At 43.4% G+C, this 23,376-nt stretch overlaps 1 protein-coding gene across 5 annotated transcripts in view; it reads left to right on the top strand.

Moving 5' to 3' along the window:
* PHACTR1 (phosphatase and actin regulator 1) overlaps positions 1-20,431 on the top strand; it is a gene marked incomplete at its 3' end in the record, with an annotated part of 302,619 nt that extends 282,188 nt beyond the window's left edge. For 4 of the 5 annotated variants that reach the window (XM_083880656.1, XM_083880654.1, XM_083880655.1 and 1 more), the window contains 4 exons: positions 3,450-3,511; positions 9,976-10,116; positions 13,382-13,458; positions 15,586-20,431. In XM_083880656.1, coding sequence (XP_083736782.1) covers positions 3,450-3,511; positions 9,976-10,116; positions 13,382-13,458; positions 15,586-15,601 — 296 coding nt within the window. Of the gene's footprint in view, positions 1-3,449; positions 3,512-9,975; positions 10,117-13,381; positions 13,463-15,585 lie in introns of those variants that run through there. The other variant, XM_083880658.1, reaches the window with a different exon arrangement.
* Between the last annotated feature and the right edge of the window lie 2,945 nt (positions 20,432-23,376).

Raw genomic sequence — 23,376 nt, 5'->3', positions numbered from 1 at the left:
TAATAAGAAGAAAGGGGGGGAAAAAAGGTAAAATAAAATAAATGCAATAATACAAAAGACCACTAACAGAGTCAGAATACAACCTGAGCAGGATGGTGGAAGCAGTCCAGATGAGGTGCTCTTCCTGAAGGAGTGATCCCTAGAAAGGTCTGGTAGCTCTGGTCCTCTGGGAATCCAGTGGGTAAGGGGTACAGTCCCAAATCCCAGATTATATCCAGGTGAGAATGCTTGGCTCCTCCCCCTGGGCGGAGCATCTCACAATGGGATGAGGAGTTGTGAAGTGAGTCCTTGATGGCCCATTAACAGAGATAACTCCTGGAGGGAGTTACCTGTGAGTCGCGGGCAAGGCGGTGATGGACCATTAGCAGAAGAGCCCAAAGGAAGGGGACCAAGGAAGAACACTGCCCCACTTGGTTTAACAGTTTAACATGAAGATGGTGATAGAATAAATACTTTGTGTACATCCTACACTACAACCCAGGACAAGCAGGAAAGAAAAAAAATTGAAATGGTTACATAATTAAAATTAAAAAAAAGCATGCTCTACCCTTAAACAAATAAGTATAACTATTTTCTGATTTGTACATCATTTTGTGTCATTCCTCTAGGCTTCTGAGAAGGAGCATTATAATAAATATAATGGAGTGTAGGGAAAGAGAGACTTAGGAAGTGCTAATAAAAAGAGTGTAAATTCTCTGCATAAGCAGGTCAAGCAATTTGCAAAAGCCCAGCTCAGAGCACACACAAATACAAAAGAAAACCTACCAAGCTCTTGAGCAGACTAAACAGAATTTTCTCTCAGTTAAAGCTGAAATTTCTCTGATGAAAATGTCACGTCTGGTAGCATGATGTTCCTATTACACGTGTAACTGCATTACTACCCATGCTGATGGGGATAAATGAGGCAAAATATGATTGGACAGCCAGTCTTTATACATGAATTGAATGTTTCCTAGGTTCTGTGCTACTGCAATAATTATGAGTTATCTTTACAAGGCCAAAGCATCTATTGCCAAATTCTGCTACTTGCTACTTGCAGATAGCAACAGTAAAATCACAGCAGCCACAGCAAGGAAACAACTGAGTATACCCCATTCACTGACTCATATTTAGGTCAAAGACATGTAGTGGGAGGAGTCCAGGCCTGAGGGTTAGTTTGAAGAATAAAGAATACTTTGCAGCTTGCAAAATGTTATATATACTTGCCATCCAAGTGTATAAGGAAAGATGCCTCAATCCCCTGTCAGGCACCACCCCTGTGCCACTTTCACAGGTGGATAAAAGTAATCCAGTTGTCAGCCTGGCACATTCTGGGTTGCATAAATTCCTCACAAAGATGATGGTTAGATGGGTTCTGAATGCCTTAAACTGTATTGGAGGGCATTTCACACTGGCACAGAAATCAGGTGTAAAAATTGCACCTACAGACAACCACTCACCCTGACACACAGGTTTAGAGAAACAGAGAATCTCCTGAACACGTAAGATAAAATAAAGCATCAGTTCTGTAGCTTCACAAGATTGGCATGACTTAACTTCAAAGAAATAGCTAAAACAAACTCACTTTCTAGTTTTGAAGAAGAATATTCCTATTTTCCAGCTTTTACCTGCCTGAAGTCTCAAGCCTGCCTGGCTGTCTCTGAAAGTGGGTAGCTGGGCTGAGAGTGAGGAGAAGATAAAAACATCAGATGCCAAGGACAAAAATGAATATCCATTACTAAGTTTTAAGCATAATTCCTTGCCTTCTTGCACTTCTATCCTGACCTGTGTGGATTCTCTTTATTGCTGTGTCTGAAAGCAGGCATTTTCATGACCAATTCATCCAAATTTGAGACACAAAGGGAAGAAAACATTGCTAGAGGATCAATTGCTAGAAGAGTATCCAGCCCAGTAGGGACAGAAGCCATTGAAAGATGAAAATTACATTTATCAGTGCAGATACTCCAGTGATTGCTTAAAAAGACACTTATGACTCCCTGCTTTCTTGTGTTCTTTTGACTCCCGTACTGGTTTCTTTCCTTCTGAAAATATAAGCAGTATTTTTGGTAAAATGGCACTTAAAGATCAGAAGTGTAGTGTGAGACATCATAATGTCAATAGGTTCTTTGTCCACGTGGGTGGTGGGTATTTCCCAGTCCTGCTGAAGTCAGTGAACAGTTGTGATAGCCCTGTCAGCTCTACTGTCCTGAGCAGAAAGAAACCTGGTTTCCAGCCTAGCCCTCCTCACCTGCTCAGAGGCTTCTGTGGTTTCTAAACCTTAGGTCTCATTTCTGTGTGGAGAAAGCCCCAGTTTTCTAGTGAGACTGCTGGCTTGAGCTCTCACAGCTGAAGAAGCTATGGCTGGTGGATTGTTACTGCTGCTCTGCAGGAGGTGCCTGCTCCATCTGCAGGATCAGCAGAGGGGAACGTGGGATTCCCCCTAGAGTTTAGTGCAGTCCAAAGTTTAACAATTTAAATCAAGGCACCTATCCTCAGCTGGCCTTTGAGGTCCATCATGTCCCCTGCAGAGAGTTACTCCTGCCTGAGCTAGTCCTAGCTGAGCAAACACTGGATCTCAGCAGGGGCACAGAGTACTTACTGGAAAAGCTGATGAGCTGTGTTTGCTCTCACCTGTTATGTGCCAGCATGATTGGAGTAAAGAGCATTTCGGCCATCAGCGAAGCAGTGGAGACAGATCCTAACTGATGGAGAAGCTGAGTACCTGGACACCTGGGATTTTAGTGACTTCTGGTAAAGGTCAATGTAAAGACAATGCATGACAGCCTGCTCCTAAGTTGAAGAAGAGTTAGTGTAGTCAGAGATTATTGAGCTCTTGAGGGAGAAGAGTTGAGGCATGTCCTGGTAAGAACTTGTAGCACATGATCTTTTGGCTTAATGCTGAAAGTTAATTGACCTAGGATGAGGTTTTATGCTCCAGTGTGATACTTCGAAGGCTCCTGATGGAAGGAGACACTCTCCTTAACTCTGTTCATGCCATGGGAAGTTGCACAACTTGCCTGACACCTCTGTTCCAAAGAGTTTTTTCTATTATCTCCAAAAAGTAGCTGCAAGAAATTATTCTGCAGGTGGAAAAAAAGTTCATGTGTTTTTTCCAACCATTGACCTTGCAGAATCCAACCCTATCGTAGCCGAGCCCCCTGAGGCTCCCAGGCCTGTGGGTAGGGAGATAACATTTTTTAAAGAGCTGGCTTGCTGCCCAGCCCTTCTAGAAAATGACACATGAAGAGATGCCAACACAGGGAGAGGAAGGAAGCTGTAGATGTTTTATGAAGCGTGTGAAGAAACACAGTAGCTACGGATCAAGGACGCTCACCAGCCCCAGAGGGACATACTGTGCATCAGAGAGGTCCTGAAACATTAATATACTTACCGATGGAAAAGCTTATTTTGTTGCAAACTGTGCATGCCTGATGAGTCCACAGTCTGAGATCCTTGTAAATCTTTTACAGCCCGGAATGAGCAAGAGGAGCAGGAGGAAAAACGAGAGATTAAGAGAAGATTAACACGTAAGGTGAGAAGCAACTTTGATCCTATTATGACACTACTGTAACTTTCTCCCTACTGCACAGTTGTTTGCCTTTTTCCTTTTCTTCAGCACCATTTTTGAAAGTAGAGTGTGAAACAAGTCTTACAAAAAAAAAAATCTTTAAATGAAATCAGCAATGTTGCAGGGTGTAAGTCCACTGAGAGCGAAGGAAACCACTTTTGCAGGCTACTGCTGGTAACATTTCAAACAGGAAAAAAGAAGATCTAGTCTCCATAACTGAAGGAGTTTTGAACAGTGAAGGATAGAGATCAGCATTTACAAGGACCAATCCTTCTTGTAAATGTAATGGCTTCTGTAGCCATTACAGAGAGCAAAACTAAAGCAATGCTGATTTGAAAATTTCACCCAAAAAAAAGTCATAAAACTGGAAGCTAAACATTTTCTGGAAAGGGAGGTTGTCGATTGAGTCATTTAAACTAAATGGAGACAAGCATTTGCAAAAAAGCCTATAGTGCAGAAAACAATCTTGTATTGGCAGGAAAGGACAAACAAAACAGCATCACTTGATTCAAAAGTCATTTACTCTTAAAACTGAAGCACAGTCATTTCAGATGTACATGGTCAGTTTTGCAGCTGGAGTAAATGTCTGTAGATGCCCAAACATACACAGTGAACAATCCATTCTGCTATTGCAGATTAACTTTCTTTCAGCACTGACATATTTCCTATCTCCAGAGATAAAGAAAGCTCTCTAAAAACTCACATACTTGTAAGGCAGCACTATTCCCTCTGTACAATTTTAGATGGCTTAGGTTTTTTGGCCTATGTGATCACAGCTTTAATGGTATAAATAATAACAAGGAAAGGTCTCTAAATATATGTAGAAAGGTTACATTCTGAGAACTGAATTACTTTCTACCATGGTTAAAAATCCCATGCCTTATTCTCAGTTCATGTAAATAGGTAGAATTCTTGGTCACCAATGGGGAGATACTGCTGTTGTCTGCAGGAGCTAGAGAGCCATAATATTGTTTGAAAAACACTTATATTCCTCACCACAATGACAGGGATGATTTTGTATTCCCTCTTAGCACTGCCTGAAAGAAAAGATCCTAACTGCATTGCAGATGTTTCATGGGATTGAGGCTCTGCGCAAAGGCTGGAAATACCATTTTACCAGGCTTTCAATTTCCCTGTACACTGAAGGGTAAACATGTGCAGGAATCCAATGCAGAGCTTGATGCCGTTTGAGGAGCAGCTGTGAGAGATACAGAGCAAAGCTCCCACACCCAGCGTGCTGCCTAAGAAGTGAGGGTCTGCTGAGTGAGGCGGTGCCATCCTCTGCTGTCCTCTAGGAAAGTTGCAGAGCACAGGAATCATCTGCCACAGGCAGAGGCCACAGCTCAGCTAAAGCACCCAGGCTGTCACTGCTTCACATCAGTGTCTGCTCCCCAAAACCTCGGCACTTTTCTGGAAGATTTCTTGCCTTGTCTTGTTTTCTCTTTTAAGTAGGAACAAAAGCTTCAGCCCAAGGCCCTGGCGTTTGGCTCTTTAATGTTCATACCCCTACTCCTGGTCACATACCTTTTAGTCTTATTTTTGGCTTCCTCTCTTAGTAGATTTTTTCTCCCACACATTTCTGGGGTTGATAGCAACACAACCTAACATTGTTTGATTTGGATTATCCTTTTAAACTGTTGTAAATTCTTCTAATGACACATGTAATTTTAATGAAAGAACTGCAAAGCTGATCTAATAAAAGATTTTGTTCTCACCTACCAAACACACCATCATAAAAGCTCAGAAATCACTAGAGAAAAGAAGTGAATAAAGTGTGCAAGTGTTTTAGATAACAACTAGAAATGCCAACCACCAAGTAAATCCTGTGAAAATAGTTGTTATTCCCCAGCTATGTCTTTCATGAGCCTGTCCCAGATGTGTCATTGTGTTTACAGCAGAATGGCAAGCTCCTTCTGTTGGTTTGTACTGAAGTCTTAGTACCAAAGGATTTTAAACCTCAGATCAAGCAGAAGTTTAATTGAGCACAGCAAGTGTGTTGCCCAGCAGTCCTTTCTGTTTGCACTGAGTTTTCAAGCACACACGTGCCTGCAGGGTAAATTCAACATGAGGAAACTCTGTCATGTTGCCTCTTTTGTAAACGTGTGTAGTTGGGAATAAGAAGGTAAGTGGGTTCTGCAGAAGCCACTGATGAGACTTTTGACCTTGCACTACAGAAACTGCTATTGTCCCCAGGTTTTTTGGTGGCAACATTCCAATTCCAAGGGAAGAACCCACTCCATCCATAAAAAAGCTGTTCTTAAAATTCCATCAGCACTGACATTTTGTTACAGTGTTATGATGATAAGTTGTAACATGACATGCTGTAATAAGTAAGATTACCTTGCTAGGTCTAGATGCCTTATTAAAGTCAGCAATAAATATCCAGTTGAATTCATCATCTGGACAGGCAATTTCTAAAAAAAAAAAAATTATAAAGAAATCAGGTGACCTATAGCAAGCTGCCCCTTTTAGCACTTTCCATCCTCTCTGACTCATCTAGTTCCACATTAACTGGGGTGAGGAATAGCTACCATTCAAATAACAAAATGAAGGCACGTGCTGTTGGCTAAGTTTCTCAGCAGCTTGTGTCCCTCCTGCCCAAGGAAGGAGAGTGGAAGCATGTTTGCCTGTCACCTGAGATGCCCAGTCAATGCTGTCCTCTCTCCCTGCCCCTCAGGCCCACCAAGCACCTTTGGATACACAGGCTTGGGTCATTTGAGTAGAAGGACATGTGGATTAAGAAGGTTTTTTTTTCTCTGAGCACCGGTCTCAATATCCAGCCCATTAATATTCTTTGAATGTGCAGAAGCCCTCTGGAAGTGTTGCAGATGGGTCACATCCACATGGAGATCTGGGCCCCCATGAATTACTACCAAGAATGTATCTTCTCTGAACCATGATGAACTGGGCCGAGGACCAAGACAATTAACACAAGCCTGAACATCCCCTGAGAACTTCCATTACAGAGAGAGAATCGTAGCCTGGATTAGCAGAGCACATTACAAATCACTTGCAAAGTGGAATAGAATTCTTCTTTTCCTACCTTCTCTTCTCTTAAATGGCACCATGCTTCCTGATCCCTAGAGTTTTCTGCTTCCTATCCCCCCACTGCAATAGCTTATTTTTCTCAGAGGTCTAGCTCCAAAAGGAAATCTCTCAGAGCTGTAATACTGACTACCAAATTGAAGAGGTGTGGCTGTTTCTTAAAATCTGTGCAATAATCTGAAATCTTTGCTCTGTTAAATTCTTGCCCCAGCCCAATTTAAATGCTCTGTTCACTGGTGCCTCTCTGGGAAATGTCTCCCCTGTTTGAAGATGTTCAAGCTTTTCTTTAACTGACCTCCACTGGCTTGCATCAGCAAAGGCTGTTGAAAATAATGAACTCTTGAGAGAGATGAGACTCATCAGAGAGAGGTGAGAGAGAGGCAGCAGGGAGGAGAAAGGTCAGAGAAGAAAAAAAGATTAGTGACTAATTTGGATAAACTGCATTTATAGTCAGAGGGAAAGGTCTTCGGGGCATTTTCAGCACATCCTGCTCCTATGTCTTTACTGCAGAAGGTGGGGAGCAAAAGGGTGGGGGGGGAGTGCTGCTGGTAAGGGTTTGTAATTTTTCAGCTTGTTTTCTTCTTTAACAACTGAACATTTTAATGAGGTGACAGAGCAGACAATGATAACATGCTAAGATAAGCTTCCTTGTGACTGAAGTGAGACAAACTCAGCATTTTGCATTTGACTAAATCCCAAAACCAGATTAGCAAGAGTAATTCCCCCTCCATGTTACCTGGTGGGGGTGCATGGGTTTGCTTCATTTCCCATGCCACGGACAAAGGGGGGTGTGTTAAACCTTCCCTTCCAAATTGCCTTAGTATCAAAGCCTGGAAAATGCCCATTTGTTTCTACAGTGCTCCAGAATATACAGAAGAAAATTTGACCTCCTGTGACAAGGCATGATAGGTCCTGTCCTCATTTACTGCTCTTTCATTAATACAAATCCATTTAGTTTGGAAAGGAATTTTACCCTGATGAACACTCAAATAATGAGTGACTCATCACAGAATTACTCCACTCCCTTCAGCTCCAAAATCTTCATAAATAGGGAAATAGAAATGTAAATGCCCAGGTAGTGCACACAGAAAAAGTCCAGATGCTCTCATGCACATACATCCCTTTGACATTACCAGAAGTAAATTAAAAAGGGTCCAGCTCAGTAAGAGCCCCTTCTCCCTGCTTGGAGCGCCACACCTTGTGCAGACAATTGCATCGTGCCCTTGGCCATGTCCTTGTCCTGTAATTTTTGAATGTGCTCTATTCTTTTTGCCTCTTAGAAGAGCTCATTCTCAGGTGTTGCTCGATAAGGACTCCGTAGCATTAAGCAATTTAGACCCAAGAGACCACAGCTCACAGGTCATAAAAATAAACTGCAAGGTGAGATCTCAGATGAGCAGTGCCCTCAGTGTGGACACACACTGATCTGACACCTGCAGTGGGGCTGCTTACAGTCTGTCCTGCAAAGCTGGTTCCCAACTATTCAAGAGTTAAGGGAGCTCTGGGCAGCCCAAACATACTGCAAGATTCTCACACCTAGAAGGTCACAAGAAATCTCTGCAATGGTATGAGAAGAAGGCAGAGAAATTTGTTAACCATTCAAATAATGTAGCTTTAATTAATGGCTTTCAGAAAATGACTTAGCGTGGCTGTCTCTCTCGTTACACTTAGCATGATCAGATTGGCACTTTGGTTTAATGTACTGAATATATTTTGAGTCCATGTATTTATATATGGAAATATATGTAGATTTATGGCTACACATGAACTAGGTGATACCAGCCATGGATTTCAGGACTCTTTCACAGCCGGAGCACTGGCACAAGAGTCAGTGCACCTCTTTTCCATCCTCATTCCCATTCTCCTGGACATCTCATAGGCAGGGCATTAGTGCAGCTTTACAGACTCTCCACATGAGGTGTTTGAACCCAATTTGTGTGTGCATGCTCAGGGATGCTAGTGTAAGGAGAGCAGCCCCACTGCCACCTCCCATCATAATCATCTTTTCTAAACAGAGAAGAGAAAGACAAGCAACTGTGCCAAGAACAAGCACACAGACCTATGGCCAGATGCAGGATAGGGTGGTAGAGCTCCACCCAAGTGCTGAAGAAAGGAGGGATTTTTCACCTTTCATTTGGTATCCTGGCTGTTTTAAATGTTAATTCTCCCTGGAAGATGAAATGCAGGGAACTGAGATACTTAATTTGGAGGGAAGGTGGATTCAGGGGCATAAATAATGTTGCAGAATAGAATCTCAAGCATTTTATTAAATATTTAGACCTTTCACCCTTCTCAAGGGTAAAGTACTTCAAACACATCTATTTCTAGTAAGTGTGAAGAGCATGATAGCCTGTGTAGGAAATTGTTATTAGGATATTATTTTTCCTGATATATCCTGGTTATGAATGTTCTACTGTAACAGTGAAACTTTTCAGCTAGTCTACAGCCACATGCACACATTTATGTGGCACCTTCAGAAATGATGGTGTAGTTGCTTTTGACATTCACCAGCATGCTGTGCTTCCAAGGAGAATTGATCCCTGAAAGCCAATTCCTGTCCCTGCCCATGTAACTGGCTGTGGACTATCATCAATTTAAGAGTAGTTTTTTACTGTGGCTGCCTACTCTGCTGTGGAATTTGAAAGAAATGCTTGAAACAATCAAGATGCTTTCCTGACATGATACAATCCACCACTGCCATTTCTTTTGGCTTATAGCATGCAACATAAACTTTTAAAAGTCAAATATGCTGTGATACAAACCACAGTTGTCAATACATACAGTTAAAAGTTCAATGGGCACTAATCATCCTGCCTGCCTTTTCTGGAGGTAAGGACAGGTCTGCAGAATATCAGAATGGTAAAAAAAAAGTTGTTTTTCACCTTTTGCATGTAATTCAGGGCAAAAGCCACTCCATGCCTTGGCCTGACTCTTTCAAAGGCAATGCAAAAGTACAGACAACAGCAGCAGAAGGCTGGAAAGTGCACAGCCTGTGCAGGTCATTTTAGAGTTGTGTTGTGATCTTTGTCTCTTCCTGGGATGTCAGTGCACTAGGAGACTTTTTCTTGCCTTACATCTCATTTTCACCCTTCTGCCAAGGGTGATCAACCTCAGCTGGGAATTGGGGTGTCCAGCCACAGCAGCTTCCCAAAGAACAGTGGGTTGCTCTGGCAGCAAGGTGAGATGATATTCAAGGTGTTATAACAAGAGGGCATTTCCCAGGCAGCAATTCTGTGAAAAGCAGATAAAAGCAAAGCAGTGGGAATGTCCAAACCCTCTTATTACCATAAGGGCAGTTGCAATAAAATAAATCCCCAAGCAGCACTCTGTAGTGAAAAAGCAAAGTCCTGATATCTTTTTCCACACCTTCCTCAAACCTGCAGCTGAGCCAAAGGCCCACGGTAGAAGAGCTACGTGAGAGGAAGATCCTCATCCGCTTCAGTGACTACGTGGAAGTGGCGGATGCGCAGGACTACGACAGGAGGGCGGACAAACCCTGGACACGACTCACAGCCGCCGACAAAGTAAGTGGAGCAACTCTGGGAGAGCCACGGCTTAAACAGCCAGAGCACATCATGGCAAACAGCATCCCTTTGGTCCCACAGGTCCCATGGCTGTCAAGGAATAAACATCCACCTGACATCCCTTCCCAACACACCTCTGTTTTTTTCCCATTCACAATGTTTGTTTGTTAGTTTGAAGCATAAATCTTTGGCAAGAAGGTTTCTATATGCATGGAAACCAGGAGAGGGAAGGAATCACAAACTCCTTGAGGAAAGGTCTTGATTACAGCCCTATTATTTGTTTACCACATTGTGCTGCCAGCTGCCAGCTCTGGCAAGACTTAGCAGAGCAGTGAGACAGAAGTATGTGCCAGAATGGCTGTGCTGGGACAGGACAGGCTTGGGTGTGAAAATGCCAGCAGGTCAATTTGGCAAAGGTACCTCCATCCCTCCAAAGCCAGGTCACTTCTCTCTAGTGTGTTACAACAGGGATCTTTGCTCAGGATTTCTCCCACAGAGTATTTTAAGCACTGAGCTAAAATCACTCAAGACCTGCAGATGAAAAAAAAGATGCACATTTGGTATTGATAGCACTGCCCTCTGAGCACTGGTGGGACTTCCACTAAATAGTGTCTCTGGTGTTGACATTGATGTCAGAGGGGTTAAATTGCTGGCAAATTACATCAGTCACATGTTGAGGGTCTTAATGGGACCTCAGGAAAAGTATTTTAAAAATTTTATGGACGTTGTAAGAAGTGAGGACTATGAGGCTCAGTGATTCAGTCATGAATCTTATAGTCACTCTATGATGCCCTTTTAATTTTAAAGACTTCCAAATACCTGAATTCAAGCCTTGACTATTTCTTTGCCATGGGACTCAGTCATTCAGCAAGGGAGAGCGTGATGTCTAATGTTTAGAGCATTATCAGAATTTCCAGAATTTCCACAGCACTCCTCTATGGCACTCTTGGTTTAATTCACAAAGGACAGCCTGTTAGACTTGTATAATTCAACCAAAGGACTTGTATAGTTTTGTGACATTGTTCTCCTCCTTGATAGAGGGATTTTTCCAGTTTAGCTTTGGTTAAGTTAATGTAGAATAAACTGATCTGAAAAACAGAAAAACTTCCTCAGGACTGTCCATAGACCATAATATATTGGGTCAAATTAGCTTTTCTCATTTTACCTCACCACGTTTGACAAAATATTAGTCAATTGACTTTGCTTTATTCTCTTAATTGTTAGACAAGGGAGGGAATAAATCTCCCAACTGGTTCTATAGCCTTTGAGAGATCCCTGTCTGGGATGAAAAGCATGGAGAAACTTCAGCTGGGCATGGAGATTTGATATCTCATCCTATGTCTCTGAAAAGAGCAAGCATTAAATACCACTGTTAAATGTAATCTAGTAAAGAGTTTAGTATTAAGGCAGAGTACTTTGATGTCACTTTTTCTTTTTTTTATAATGCATGTGCAAGTTCAGTAGTCAGAGAAAAGGGTTAAGTCCTTCAAATTAACCAAAAGCACCATCAGAAGAAAGATCTTTGTCATTCTAATATTAATGCCCTTTATGGCATAAGGAAGCAGATAGATTGTTTTTTCTTTGGGTCCTGTGGGCAGTATTCTGATTTCTTGCATTCAGGTGACCTGCTTTTCCTCAACACTATGTCTACTGTTGGAAAAATAGCCAGAAAAATTGAAACAAAGCTGCATCATCCTAGATAGGATTATTTTCTTCTGGAGCTGTGATTCAATAGCTGTCTTCACTGGTCAGAACAGACTAGATTTACTGCAAAAACAGATTTTGGCAATGGGCTTTTCTGTTTGCCAGTAAATCTTGCCCTGTGTGCTGGGTGGAGGGAACTGCCTTCAGCCAGAGTTTGTCAGGTCTGACTCTTAGGGGAAGGAAAAGGGCATTTTTGCATCTCTCCAACAGATGAGGGATGAAGGGGAGAGTAGCTCTCAGTCCCTGTGGGAGTCAGCTGCCCCTGTGGCCTCCTTCACAGTCACTTCAGTAACAGCTTGGTCTGCTGAAGGCAGCCCTGGAGCTGCTGCACAGCCATCACTCTGTCCTAATGGATGAGGCAGTGCCTGAGCCACTTCTAAGGGAAATAAGAAACCGAAGCTGTGGAGAAGGAGCAGAAAGGGTCTTTTCTGTAGAAAAACACTTGCAAAATCTATCACTTAGGGTTTGTCAAAGCAAAGATAGTTGCTGACTGGAGCAGTGGCTATTGCAAAAATCCTGGTTTGGGTTTGTGCCACTCATAATGGTTTAGATTTCTTTCACTGAGAAAAATTCCTGACAGACACGCGTACCCCTTACTGGAGCACCCCCTCTCCACCTCTGATGCTGATGTTTTCAGCACCACACACAAAGGCAGTACACACTCCTTGGACCCATGGGAGTGTTTGGCCACAGCAGACACATCCCCTCCAAATGCTCACAGTGAAAGCACTCATGAGCAACAAATATCACAGAGCTGTCAGAGGTCTTGACTCTGAGCTTGGGACTTGAGTCATTTCTGCTGAGCACCATCTCTACCATGCAGCTGATTCCCTCCAAGTCACCCCCTCTGGTTTTTTGTTCCTCAATATTTCTCTCCCTGCCAGTGCCCCCTGGTTTTCTTTCCCCTCACGGACAAGCCACAGAGGCTGAACACCACCACACCACAGCAGGTTTTCTGCTGGGTTTTTTTGTCCAATCACTTCAACAAACAGCAGAGCTGGGGCAGAAGGGAGGACCAGGGCAGAAGGGCACAGCCCAAGGCAGAGTAGAGGGCAGGGAGCCAGGTATCCTTCTTTCCTCCCCAAGTAAGATCAGTCACTTTAGGTAACTTCACCTGAGGAAATTCAGGACCAATAAAGGCAGAAGACATCTCAAATACAAGTTTGTCAGGATCTGGGCCCAGTCTAGTCACAGTCCAGCTCTGGAACAGATCACAGTGTTTCACAAACTGCCTTGCACATTTTTTTTCCCATGCTTGCACTAATTTGGATTTTGTACATGTAAATGTTTACATAATAACCCAGAATTGGGTTCTGTACCTGCATTGTCTGTGATGTTTTCAAATTGAGCCATTCTACCAAAGCATTTCTCTCTTCCCTTTATGTGATTTAGAACATCCTTATCTGTCTTCCTTTCCACATTTTAAAATCTTTATATTTGTCTTTGTTTCTCTGATAATGTTATCTCTCTGCTTTACTTTTAATATACTGTTTTGAGAACAAAGTGAACTTATTTTGATCTCTCTCATTTATTCATTTATGAGTTTCTTTGTCCTTTGCAGGCAGCCATTCGAAAAGAGCTTAATGAATTTAAAAGCTCTGAAATGGAAGTTCATGAATTAAGTAGGCATCTAACAAGGTAAGCTGAGAGATTAATTTTTTAAGACTATAAACGAATACTGTTGTTTTCAAAAAAAAACCCCAAAGCTGGCAGCTGTTTCTCCAACATGCAATGAACACACCATGTGGTCTAGACAACATTTAGAATTACAGGCTGTAAAAACAACTCACACAGACAAACACATGCTGCCCCATTATGTGGAGTTATGCAGGCACGTGCCATTTAATGAAATACAACCTTTTCTTTTTTTTATGCTTTAATCATCATGCTTTAATCATCAGATGAAAAGTTAAAAAAAAAAAAAAAAAAGAGTTTGTGTCAGAAGGAGGGCAGGGAACCCTGGCAGAGCACGTAGCAAAGTCTGAATGAGTGCACACTAAGCCCTGCAGTGTGTGCAGCTGTTCCACACCACGCTGATCCCACCCACAGATCTCTCAATCTTGTCCTCTGTGTCTGGCCACAAGTGACACAGTGGGCCATGGCAAGATCCACACTGTAAGAGAGGCACTATTATTTACACCGTGGGCTTCTTTTTTTTTAGTTTTAAAGGTAGAGACTGAATGAATTATTCATGAGCCCACACCAACCACCTTCCTCTCTGACAGGCTAGGGCTGAAGTCAGGCCTTTGCAAATCAACACTTTGGACTTTAATGACAAGTGTTGGGTACTGAAGACAAGTGACAGTGAGATTTGGTGCAAAACTGGAGCTGCCCTTGTATTAATGTGTTCATCAGTTCAGTGCTCATGAAAAATGCAGGCGGTACTTTTAGGAAAAGTACAGAAAAGCTTAAGGCAAAATTAATTTTGTATTAGGGGATTTTTATGTGTATAAATTAATAATTATATTAAAATTTGCTACGTGTATTATGCATATATTACCTTGCAGAAACGATCTCCCTTCTCCATCTTAGCATGTGCTAGGCTGGTTGCACTGGGGTTTGTAGTGACAGAGTGCTGCTAGAGACAAGCCAGCTGCTCTTGGGCCACAAGGTCTGGGAGAAGCCTTAGGATGTACAATTGGCCTAGATCTGTTGACCCCAGTGACTGACCCTTTGAGGGACATTTGGCTTCTCCAGGGCAAGGTGACAAATGTAGAAAGGATGAGGCTGTTTTAAAGGGGGTGTTGCTACAAGTAGTCAAGCTCCATTGAGAGCTCCACTGAATTCCACAACATACCAGACTGGTTTAGTTTTCCACAAGTCTATCCAGCTGCTTGGCTCTCAAAGGTTTCTGTGCAGTGTTTTCCTTCTCTTCCAGTGTTGGGGTGAGCAGTGACCCTTTAAAGATTGTATCTGAAAGCCACTGAGCAGCTTGGGCTCAGTAGGTCTGGCTCAGGCATATAGAGAGCCACAGCTCATATAACAGACACTGGAATATGGGTTTGCCTGAAGAACAGCAGGACTTACTGGTTCAAGAAGTGGCTTTGGGAATTACGCACTTGAAGGAAGCGTGCTTAAACAAAAGAGAGTAATTCCCTTAAACAAACTTAGATAAATCACCATTATAAAGTCATTAGCAAGGTAATGAACTCTTCATGTCATTAAGCAGTGGCAAGAGCAAAGAATGTGAGTGTCACTTTACTAGTGGGACACATTAATTAATTCATAATAGAGTGAAAAATCAAAGCTTAAAAAAAGTGTATTTGCAGATCTGACAAACCCAGGCCTTCTGACACAGGGTGCCTGGCAGGAAGGGTAGCCATTTTAGCTCCATTTGGCTCTTTAGCCTCCAACATTAAGGAATAATCATGGTTAAACTGTATGTAGATCTTTCTGGCAGAATAGCATAAGGTTTGTCCAAATCAGACAATTTTTGAGGAGTCAGGCCTGGAAGAGGGTGAGCTGATCTGTTATCCTCACTCAGGGACACCATAGGATGGACCCAAAGTGTGTGAATGTCCCTGTAGATTTTGGTGCAAACAGTTTACCCCTATCTATGAGCTGTGGGTCTGGCAAGGGCCAAGTGAGAGTGTCTGTCTGTTTTGGGTCCTCTGGCCAGCATGGCTGATGTCAATGCTGCAGGAATTGAACTGCCTAATGGTGTCACTGTAGCAATTAGTTCTCCTAGGTTTTTTAATGTGCAATATACATGTGAAGATACTATCTTACTGTTTCTCTTTTTTATTTTTTTCCCTTGGGTTTTAGGTTTCATAGACCGTAGCAGATCAATTTTACCTGACTACTATGCCATCTTCAAAACATAACTAAAAGGAACCATAAGTGCTGGTATTATTCACTTCCCTGTTACGTACAATGTAAATCTTCTGAACTGCCTTTTTAAAAAACAAACAACAAAAAAAAGAGAGTAGAAAAATAAATATTAAAAAAAAGGAGAATTGTATTTACATGTGATGAGTACTGCAGCATCATCAGACCTGCTGGTTCAAGCTTCAGTAACAGAATATACCCCTGGTGGGAAATTGTGCCAAGACTTGGCATCTATGTATAGGACTTTCCCGGCATGTGGATTTGCCATACATGTTCAAGCCCAGCTGGTGGTGCAACCATTGTTGTCTTCAGGCACCCCTCATCCTGACAAGCCTCTGTCATCAACCCTAGAGAGCCCTGAGATGGTGTTCAGGGAATCACTTGGCCTGGGTGAAGTGTCCAAAAGATGAGCCCCTATGGCACTAAAGCACTTACACCAAACACTCCTTTCAAGCTGAGAGCACCTTATGAGGATGGTGAAGGAGCGAAACTCTCCGTGGGCCGGCCCGTCTGTGAATATCATCTGATTAGAAAGGCATTTCTTTACCTGGAGAAGTTTACAACCAGTCAGTAGAAATTGTTCAGCTTCCAAGAAGAAAAAGGTGTTGCCTCTGAAGAACAGGACTCCCTACTGAAGGCTGCTTCAGTTCTAGAAACTGTTTGTTTTCCATCTCTTTCAAATACAATTTTCTAAACCCAGTTGTGAGCCCATTAGCAGTAAGTGACAAGAACACTGAGGACCAGCAAGCAAAAGCCCATTTCTTCATGATCACTGCATGGCATCTGCTCCGCTTGTAGTTTGTCTTACCCCCAAACCTCGTGACTGTGTGAGAGCCAGCGTGCCCCCGGCAGCAGGAAAGGCTGGGATTCCCCTCCAGCTCTGCAGAGGGACACACAACAGGAGGGGACAGAGGTTCCATGAAGGATATCTATTTTCTCTGTATCAGGTGTCTCAAGAACTGATCCTAAACTCACACTGAGCAAAGCATGACAAGGTGTGTTACCTGGCCTAACAAAAGGAGTCTGGGGCACTCTTATGGATGGCAGGACTTGTCACTGGTACCCACGGCTGAGGCATGAGGACAGCAATTCAGAGGTGTTCTGAATTTATTGGTTCTAATTTTGGTTTTAACTTATTTTTATTACAGTGGTTTAACACACAAACTGACCAAGCAGAGCTCAGAGAGCTGGTCACTCTGGGCCTGGTTTACTTGCCAACTTAACAGTGTGCTCTCCGGTAAGGAAGCACACACAGCCTCACTGCTTTCAAGAGTATGTCTGACAGGCTTAACTGAACCCGAATAAAATTAAGTGCTTTTCTGAACTTAGGCCATCACCTTCCAGAATTAAGTCCTTAACTAGTATAATGCCAGCAAGCTGGGGCAGACATTGTCAAGATTCCTTTCAAGATCTTACAAGACACTATTATGTCATGGTTTGGGACAGTGGCTGAAAGCACTGTAGCAACATTACTGTAAGAAGTTCCAGATTATTTCAGGACATCTTTTCTTCCACAATAGCTATTTTCCTTTGACAGTTTGAAGAGAGAGGCCAAAGTTTTTTACTACAGAATACTTATTTCTGTTATTCTTTTACAATTTTTTCCTTTCTCACTGTCTTCCATGTATCTATTCTCTCTTCTGTGCTCCCTGTCCAGCTACCCCTGTTCCATGCTAACATCACCCTTCACTGATTGCAGGCTGAGAAGCTTCTCACGCTTGAGCATTTAATGGCCAGTGCAGTGTAGTGCCAACACTCCTGCCTCTTCTCAGGCCTCACCTCACTCCTCTGTATGCAGGAGTACAGCCAAAGGACTGCAGGTAGCCCATGGAGTGGCTCTAGCACCCAGCCTGCCCCAACAACCCTGGCAGCGAGGGTAACGCCCTCCATCTACTTGGTGGTGGCACTCAGTGTCTCACAGATTGGCTCTCCACCAGAGATAAGCGAAAGTTTTTCATTCTCATCCACGGCCATCTTTGCAATGCTGTGGCTTATTAGCAATTAAATGAGGATTGGCTGTTGTAGGATGGAACCTCAAAGGAAAGTAAAAAACAGGTGGTTTCTGGTGCTTCCAAGACTGGGTGATGATTTCTGAGGAAACACCGTGATCCCTGTATCACCAGCTGACAGTTGCTTTAGATAGTTCATCAGTAGTGAAAGCCTTCAATGTGCAATGTTATCAGCTCAGTGCAGCAGAGGCAGAGCACTTTACCTACCAGCCAGGACTGCTTTGGGGTAGTCTTCATGAAAACCTCAGTTTGTGTTTATAAGTTCATTCCCATACATAAGCACACAAGTTACAAGACTGCATCACAGCTTTAAAACAAGGGAAAAAAGCCTTTATGCTTTTGACTGCACAGACATTGTATTAGCAAAGAGCTCTGCAACAGAGCTGTTCTGAACAACAAATCCTTGTGTTCCCAGCATGGATCTCACACCTGCCCTGGCATCGCTAGCTTAGAGGATTACTGTGAAATGGAAGGGACACTGTTTAAGGAGCAGTGATGACAAGAATCACAAGACTTGGTAGGCCAGTGGGAGGGAAAGGTGAGGGTTTGTTTCATTTTTATTAATGAAATTAAGAGGAGGGAGGTGGAAATTGCAGGCTGCAGCTGTCTGTCCATTGTTAGTGCTGGAGTCCTCAGGGGAAGGATCAGTCTGGGCACTGCCACTGTCCCTCACAGGCACAGCCCAAGCAGTGCCCACACTGCCAGTCTGGCACCCAAAATAAACCCCTGAGACACGTAACAGCCAAGTCCTGGTGATGGCAAAACATTCCCCAGCACCTTCATCCGGATGAGCCCATGGCAGGTCCCTGCTGACCACTCAGCAAGTTGCCGCACTCAGCCTTGCCCCATGATTTGTGCTGTCCCCAGGGCACTTCCATGCAGCCATGCCTTTTCTTTTTTTTTCCTTTTTTTTTTTTTTTTTTTTTCTCCTTCTCTGTGGGTTTTTTTCATTTAACTCCTAGCTGAGCAGACATCGGGACAGAAGTGGAAGAATTGCCATATTTCTTCCCAGTTGGAAAAAGAGGTTATTCCTGAAAAGTGAGAAGGTGAGGAAAAAGTAGCCATACAAGGTGTTTGGCACTGCAGCATCACCAAACTGACACTTCATCTGCTTTTAGCTTCAGTGGGTCCGGGTAGTTTCCAAAGTTAACCTTTGTCAAGGTGTTCCACAGCAGCCTTTCAGAGCCTGAACACGGCACGCCATCCTCGGTGTGTACGCTCACCTCTGGCATCCCTGGGAAGGTGCACACAGACTGGGGAACTGCTGGTCCCTTTTTTTAATAAATCTGGCTTCTTGGGAATTGTTTTCTCATCCGTGAAAGCCATCTCTATCATGGAAAAGGAACTGTGATTCTGTGGGCAGTAAAGAAAAAAACCCAAACAACAAACAGTCATGATTTCCCTCCTTTGACCTGGATTATGTGTAGGACATAATGATGACATTCCCGCTAAGACTGTGTTAGCAGAGTCGTCCTCATTCTGATTGGAAGGAGATTAATAGTGGTAATAAAGAAATTACACCAGGTTTAGAGAGTGGAAAAAGCAACACAGAACAGAAATTACTATTCCAGTCATCCATCTCCAGAGATAATAATCTAGAGTCAAGGAATAGAAGCATTTTTGTTATAATCTACTGAATCCTGAGTACTTAAAGTCTGCAAGTATTTTGACATCTGTTCAGCAGCCTGCAGAATAATGAAGTAGGAATGGGGACTAAGGGGTAGCTGGGGAGGTGGTGGGGATTGAAAAAGCGGTTCCAAAACGTCTAGACAAAAGAGTTTTGTTTGGGAAAAGTGATGGTGAGGAAGCCAAATTGTGGCATCACCCTCCTACCCACACCTTCACCAGCAGAGGGTTGCAGGGACCTGGTGACACCTTTCTGACTCAGAGGGAGTGGGGGCATTGTGGCTTTTGCCCACCCTACCCCCAATGGGTGGGTAGTTGCAGGCTGAAGAAGCTTCAGGCTCAGGTTTGCTGGGAAGGGGCTCAGCCAGCACTTTTGTGTCTAGGAAATTCCTAGTGAACACACTGGGCATTATCAGAAGAGAAAGAAGAAGCGAGGGAAAGAACATAATAGACTTTTAGCTATTTTATGTTAACTGAAACCATTTAGTGAACCCATTACACAAATATATCTCATCCTAATACATGTATAACCACTGCATTCTGTCATCACTGCAACTACTGACCAAACTCACCCTTCCTTATTTCTACAGCACCACCTGTGCAGTGCAAAAACTATAAACCAAGAGAGGGGGAGCACTTCCAACATACCTAGTGAAGCCTGCACTCATAAAAACAGAGGGGCAAGGTGGAAACCCATAGTTATACATGAAGGAGGGGCTTCCTAATGTGCCTGCAAATAAGATAACTTTGTATAAATAGCCATGGGAGATTACTAGGCTAATAAAAAAAATCAGGAAAGAAAAAGGGGACAAATTATTTTTCCCAGGTGTTCAGTCTGCTCAAGCTTGGAACAACTTCTGTAAACAAAGAGGAGGTGACGGGCACATTTCCTGCATTCCTGTGTGTCCCAGTTACTCCCGCACCAGTTGCATTTTTCCAGTTGATATCCAAGTGTATGTATATAGTTTGTCTTTGTATAGGAGTGAGTGTGGTGGCTGTTAATCGTGCTCTTCCAGTATTGTAATTTAACAGATTATGGCTGTATGAAAATGATGTAAATAACTAGAAAAAATTAAACTGGATCTCTATGTCCTAGTTTTTGTACATACTGAAACTGCATGGTATTTAAATTATTGTTTGTCTCTGATGTATGCAGTTTCTTAAAAAAATTCATTTTAAAAAGTTTTCTGGTGCCTGTGTATTTTATCACCCTCTGTCCCAGTGGCTGACAGTGTAACACATGGAAGCACTCAAGGAGAGCAGCCAGGCTCAGGAGCAAAGCAGGAAAGGGAGATTTCTCAAGCAGATGGGTGGGACAGATCAGATGAGCCCCAAGTGCCATGGCTGGGCTGGTGCAGCTCAGCAAGGAAGGACAAGTGGTGCCTCAGCTGCTGAAGGGGCACCTGGCACCACCCAAGTGAAGAGCAAATCCAGCAGTCTGCACTAGACACTCACAGGCATCCAAAAACCCCACAACCAGACCCCATCTCTCACCACACTGCTGCTGGTGCAGCCTGTGCTCTGCCTGGGCCAGCTGCCAATGTGCAGCCACCAAGCAGCACCAGCAAGTGCTGCTGCTGTTCAGCAGAGAGCCCATTCCTGCACATCCATATCTTGTGTTCCTGTTTTTTGTTCCTCCTCTTCCCCGAGTAGCTTCAGTGGGTGATAAGTTGAAGCCTCTGTGTAGTGAAAAGAGGAGGAAAAGCTTTCACAAGAAGTACATACCTTCAAACAGGCTCATGCCTCCTGCAAGGGTGACAGCTCTGTTGAGGCTCTCAGTGTTTGGAACTGATGGTGCAAACATTCTGACCCGGAGGAGACGAGTGACACCAAACATCCTCACTGTAAATGGCAGCTGGGAGCAGCTCCCCTCCCCTTACACACACCTTACGGTGCACAGAGGCTTTCAGTTACACAAAAATTAAAGATCCATCTACTTTAACTGACCAAATTCTGTTCCTTTCCCTTGCTTATAGGGAAACACAACATGATCTAAACTCTGGTAATGGACTTTTTTTGGTTTGCTTCCATCTGGGCAACTTTTCATCTACCTCACAATCCTTGTTTGTGTGTATGTATTTCCATTCTGACAGCCAACAAGTTTGTGGCTGTCCTGTGAGATTTGGATAAATAAAGTAAACAAAACTGTAGGTTGTGACTAAAGAACCCCTTCCCCCACACCAAGCTATGGCTTCCACAGCATCAGGATATAATGGTTTGGTTATTTATATATGGTAATTTCTGTGCTTTAACAAGAAAATAATTGGTGAGAATACATTGTACAAGGGAATCTGAGAACACAGACCAATCTCATGCACTGAGACCTCAACAAAAGGGATGGGTTATGTGTTAATGGAAGCATTTAATAAAACCAGCCTAAGTGAAGGGATGTGTCTTCAGTGAAGTCCCTGTAATTACTGGCAATCAAATTGCAATCCAATGCCATCTGTAGGCAAGAAACGGAGGAGGCTGGAAAAAAAATCAATTCTCCACTTAACAGACACACCTGCACAAACACACTGTGCTGTTTGGCAGTGCCTGGTTAAGAGCTCAGTGCCCTTAGCACAGGTGTAGGGCTGGATTGCTTTTCCATCGTCTTCCTCACCTCCATTTCTCCCCTTCACTCCTTGGATCAAGGTTCCCAGACAACCAAGTCCAGCATGGCCGTGCCCTGGTCACACAGAGGAGCTGATCCGTGTGGGACAAAGCAGCTGCCCCACTCCTGAGCAGGGAGAGCTCCTGGTGCAGCTCTCAGGGCAAGGCGCAGGCGGTGCTGCCCACACGGGCCGGCAGTGCCTTCAAATGGTACAAAGCTGCTTACAGAATTCTTCCCTGAGTGGCAGAATGAACAAAAGCTTGGCTTTTAGGTAAATTTGTGCCATGGGAGCACAAATTTATGCTGTTCTGTGCAAATCTGTGGTGTTCAGAAGGACATCTTTGGCTGAAGTTGTCCCATGTGGAGATGACAGTTGATCTCCTGTCCACAAAACTCTGCTCTGCACCACAGTTATTTTATGAGCCTTTGCATTACTGTATTTCAGCTATTTTGTCCCCATGCTCTCCTGATTTTCTTTCCATGCAGTCAGACCCCTTAATAAAATCCAAGCCACTCATCACTTTTCAAGCATCATCCTCTGACATCTGCCATTACTTTGCTTATCTGGAGTTTCCATGACATTTGGACATCAGCTGGAAAAGAACTGGTGCATGCAGCATGGGAGAGCACAGACATGTGGCACCACTCTAAACCTCTCTGGAGAGAAAGTATGGCTTGAGGGGAGAACTGGATCAAATTAGGCTCATTTTTCTTGTTTGCAAAGCCCATGAAGGTATTTGGCAGGGTGAAGCCTGGGGGGGAGAGCTTTCACTGTCCAAAGTGAATGCTTCAGTGCTGTCTCTGGGGAAAAAAAAGCATAAAAGAAAAACAAAAACAACAACCCAACACTTGTTGGGTTCTAAATGAACAAGCAAGTATGCTGCAAGCAGTTACATACTCAGCCAGTCAAGGAGAAATTATGTAAATAAAGAAAAAAATACTTCATTTTCAAGCTTCTCAGGAAAAATGAACATCAGGTAACTTCTTATCTTCCTGCTGGATGACACAGAGGTTAACAGAAAACAAATAGCAAAGATAACCCCTTCCTCACCCTACTGAGTCAAAGATTTCAGTGGGAGGCTCAACTATGTGCACTTGTGTTAGGAACTACTGGTCCATGGTAGATAAATGACCAAACCAGGACTTCCCATTAGAAGTTCCAAGTTGGACACCACAACCACTGAACTGGTTTAGTTCGAGAGGTCCAAGAATGGTCACCACTAACCCCAGGCTGGTGACAATGTCTGAAGGGACAGAGCCAGGCTTCCCTAACAGTGGACTCTGCTCCAGGCTGGGACTTTGGATGTACCTTGCCTCAACTTTCCCCTGACCACCACATGCTGGGGACAGTGGAAACTCCCATTTTGGCATTCTGCTCCCTTGGGAAGCAGGGCTCTGAGCTAAAGCTTTATGTTCCACTGGGTATATGAGCAACTGAGCAATCACCAAAAATTACCTGAGCCTAAGTGAGCCAGATTCATACTTCCAGTCTATTGG

The sequence above is a fragment of the Zosterops lateralis genome (genome assembly GCF_965231275.1).
Source record: "Zosterops lateralis genome assembly, chromosome: 1".
In the NCBI taxonomy this organism is placed as follows: domain Eukaryota; kingdom Metazoa; phylum Chordata; class Aves; order Passeriformes; family Zosteropidae; genus Zosterops; species Zosterops lateralis.
The sequence above is the reverse complement of the archived record's forward strand: the minus strand, read 5'-3'. Positions and strand labels throughout refer to the sequence as shown.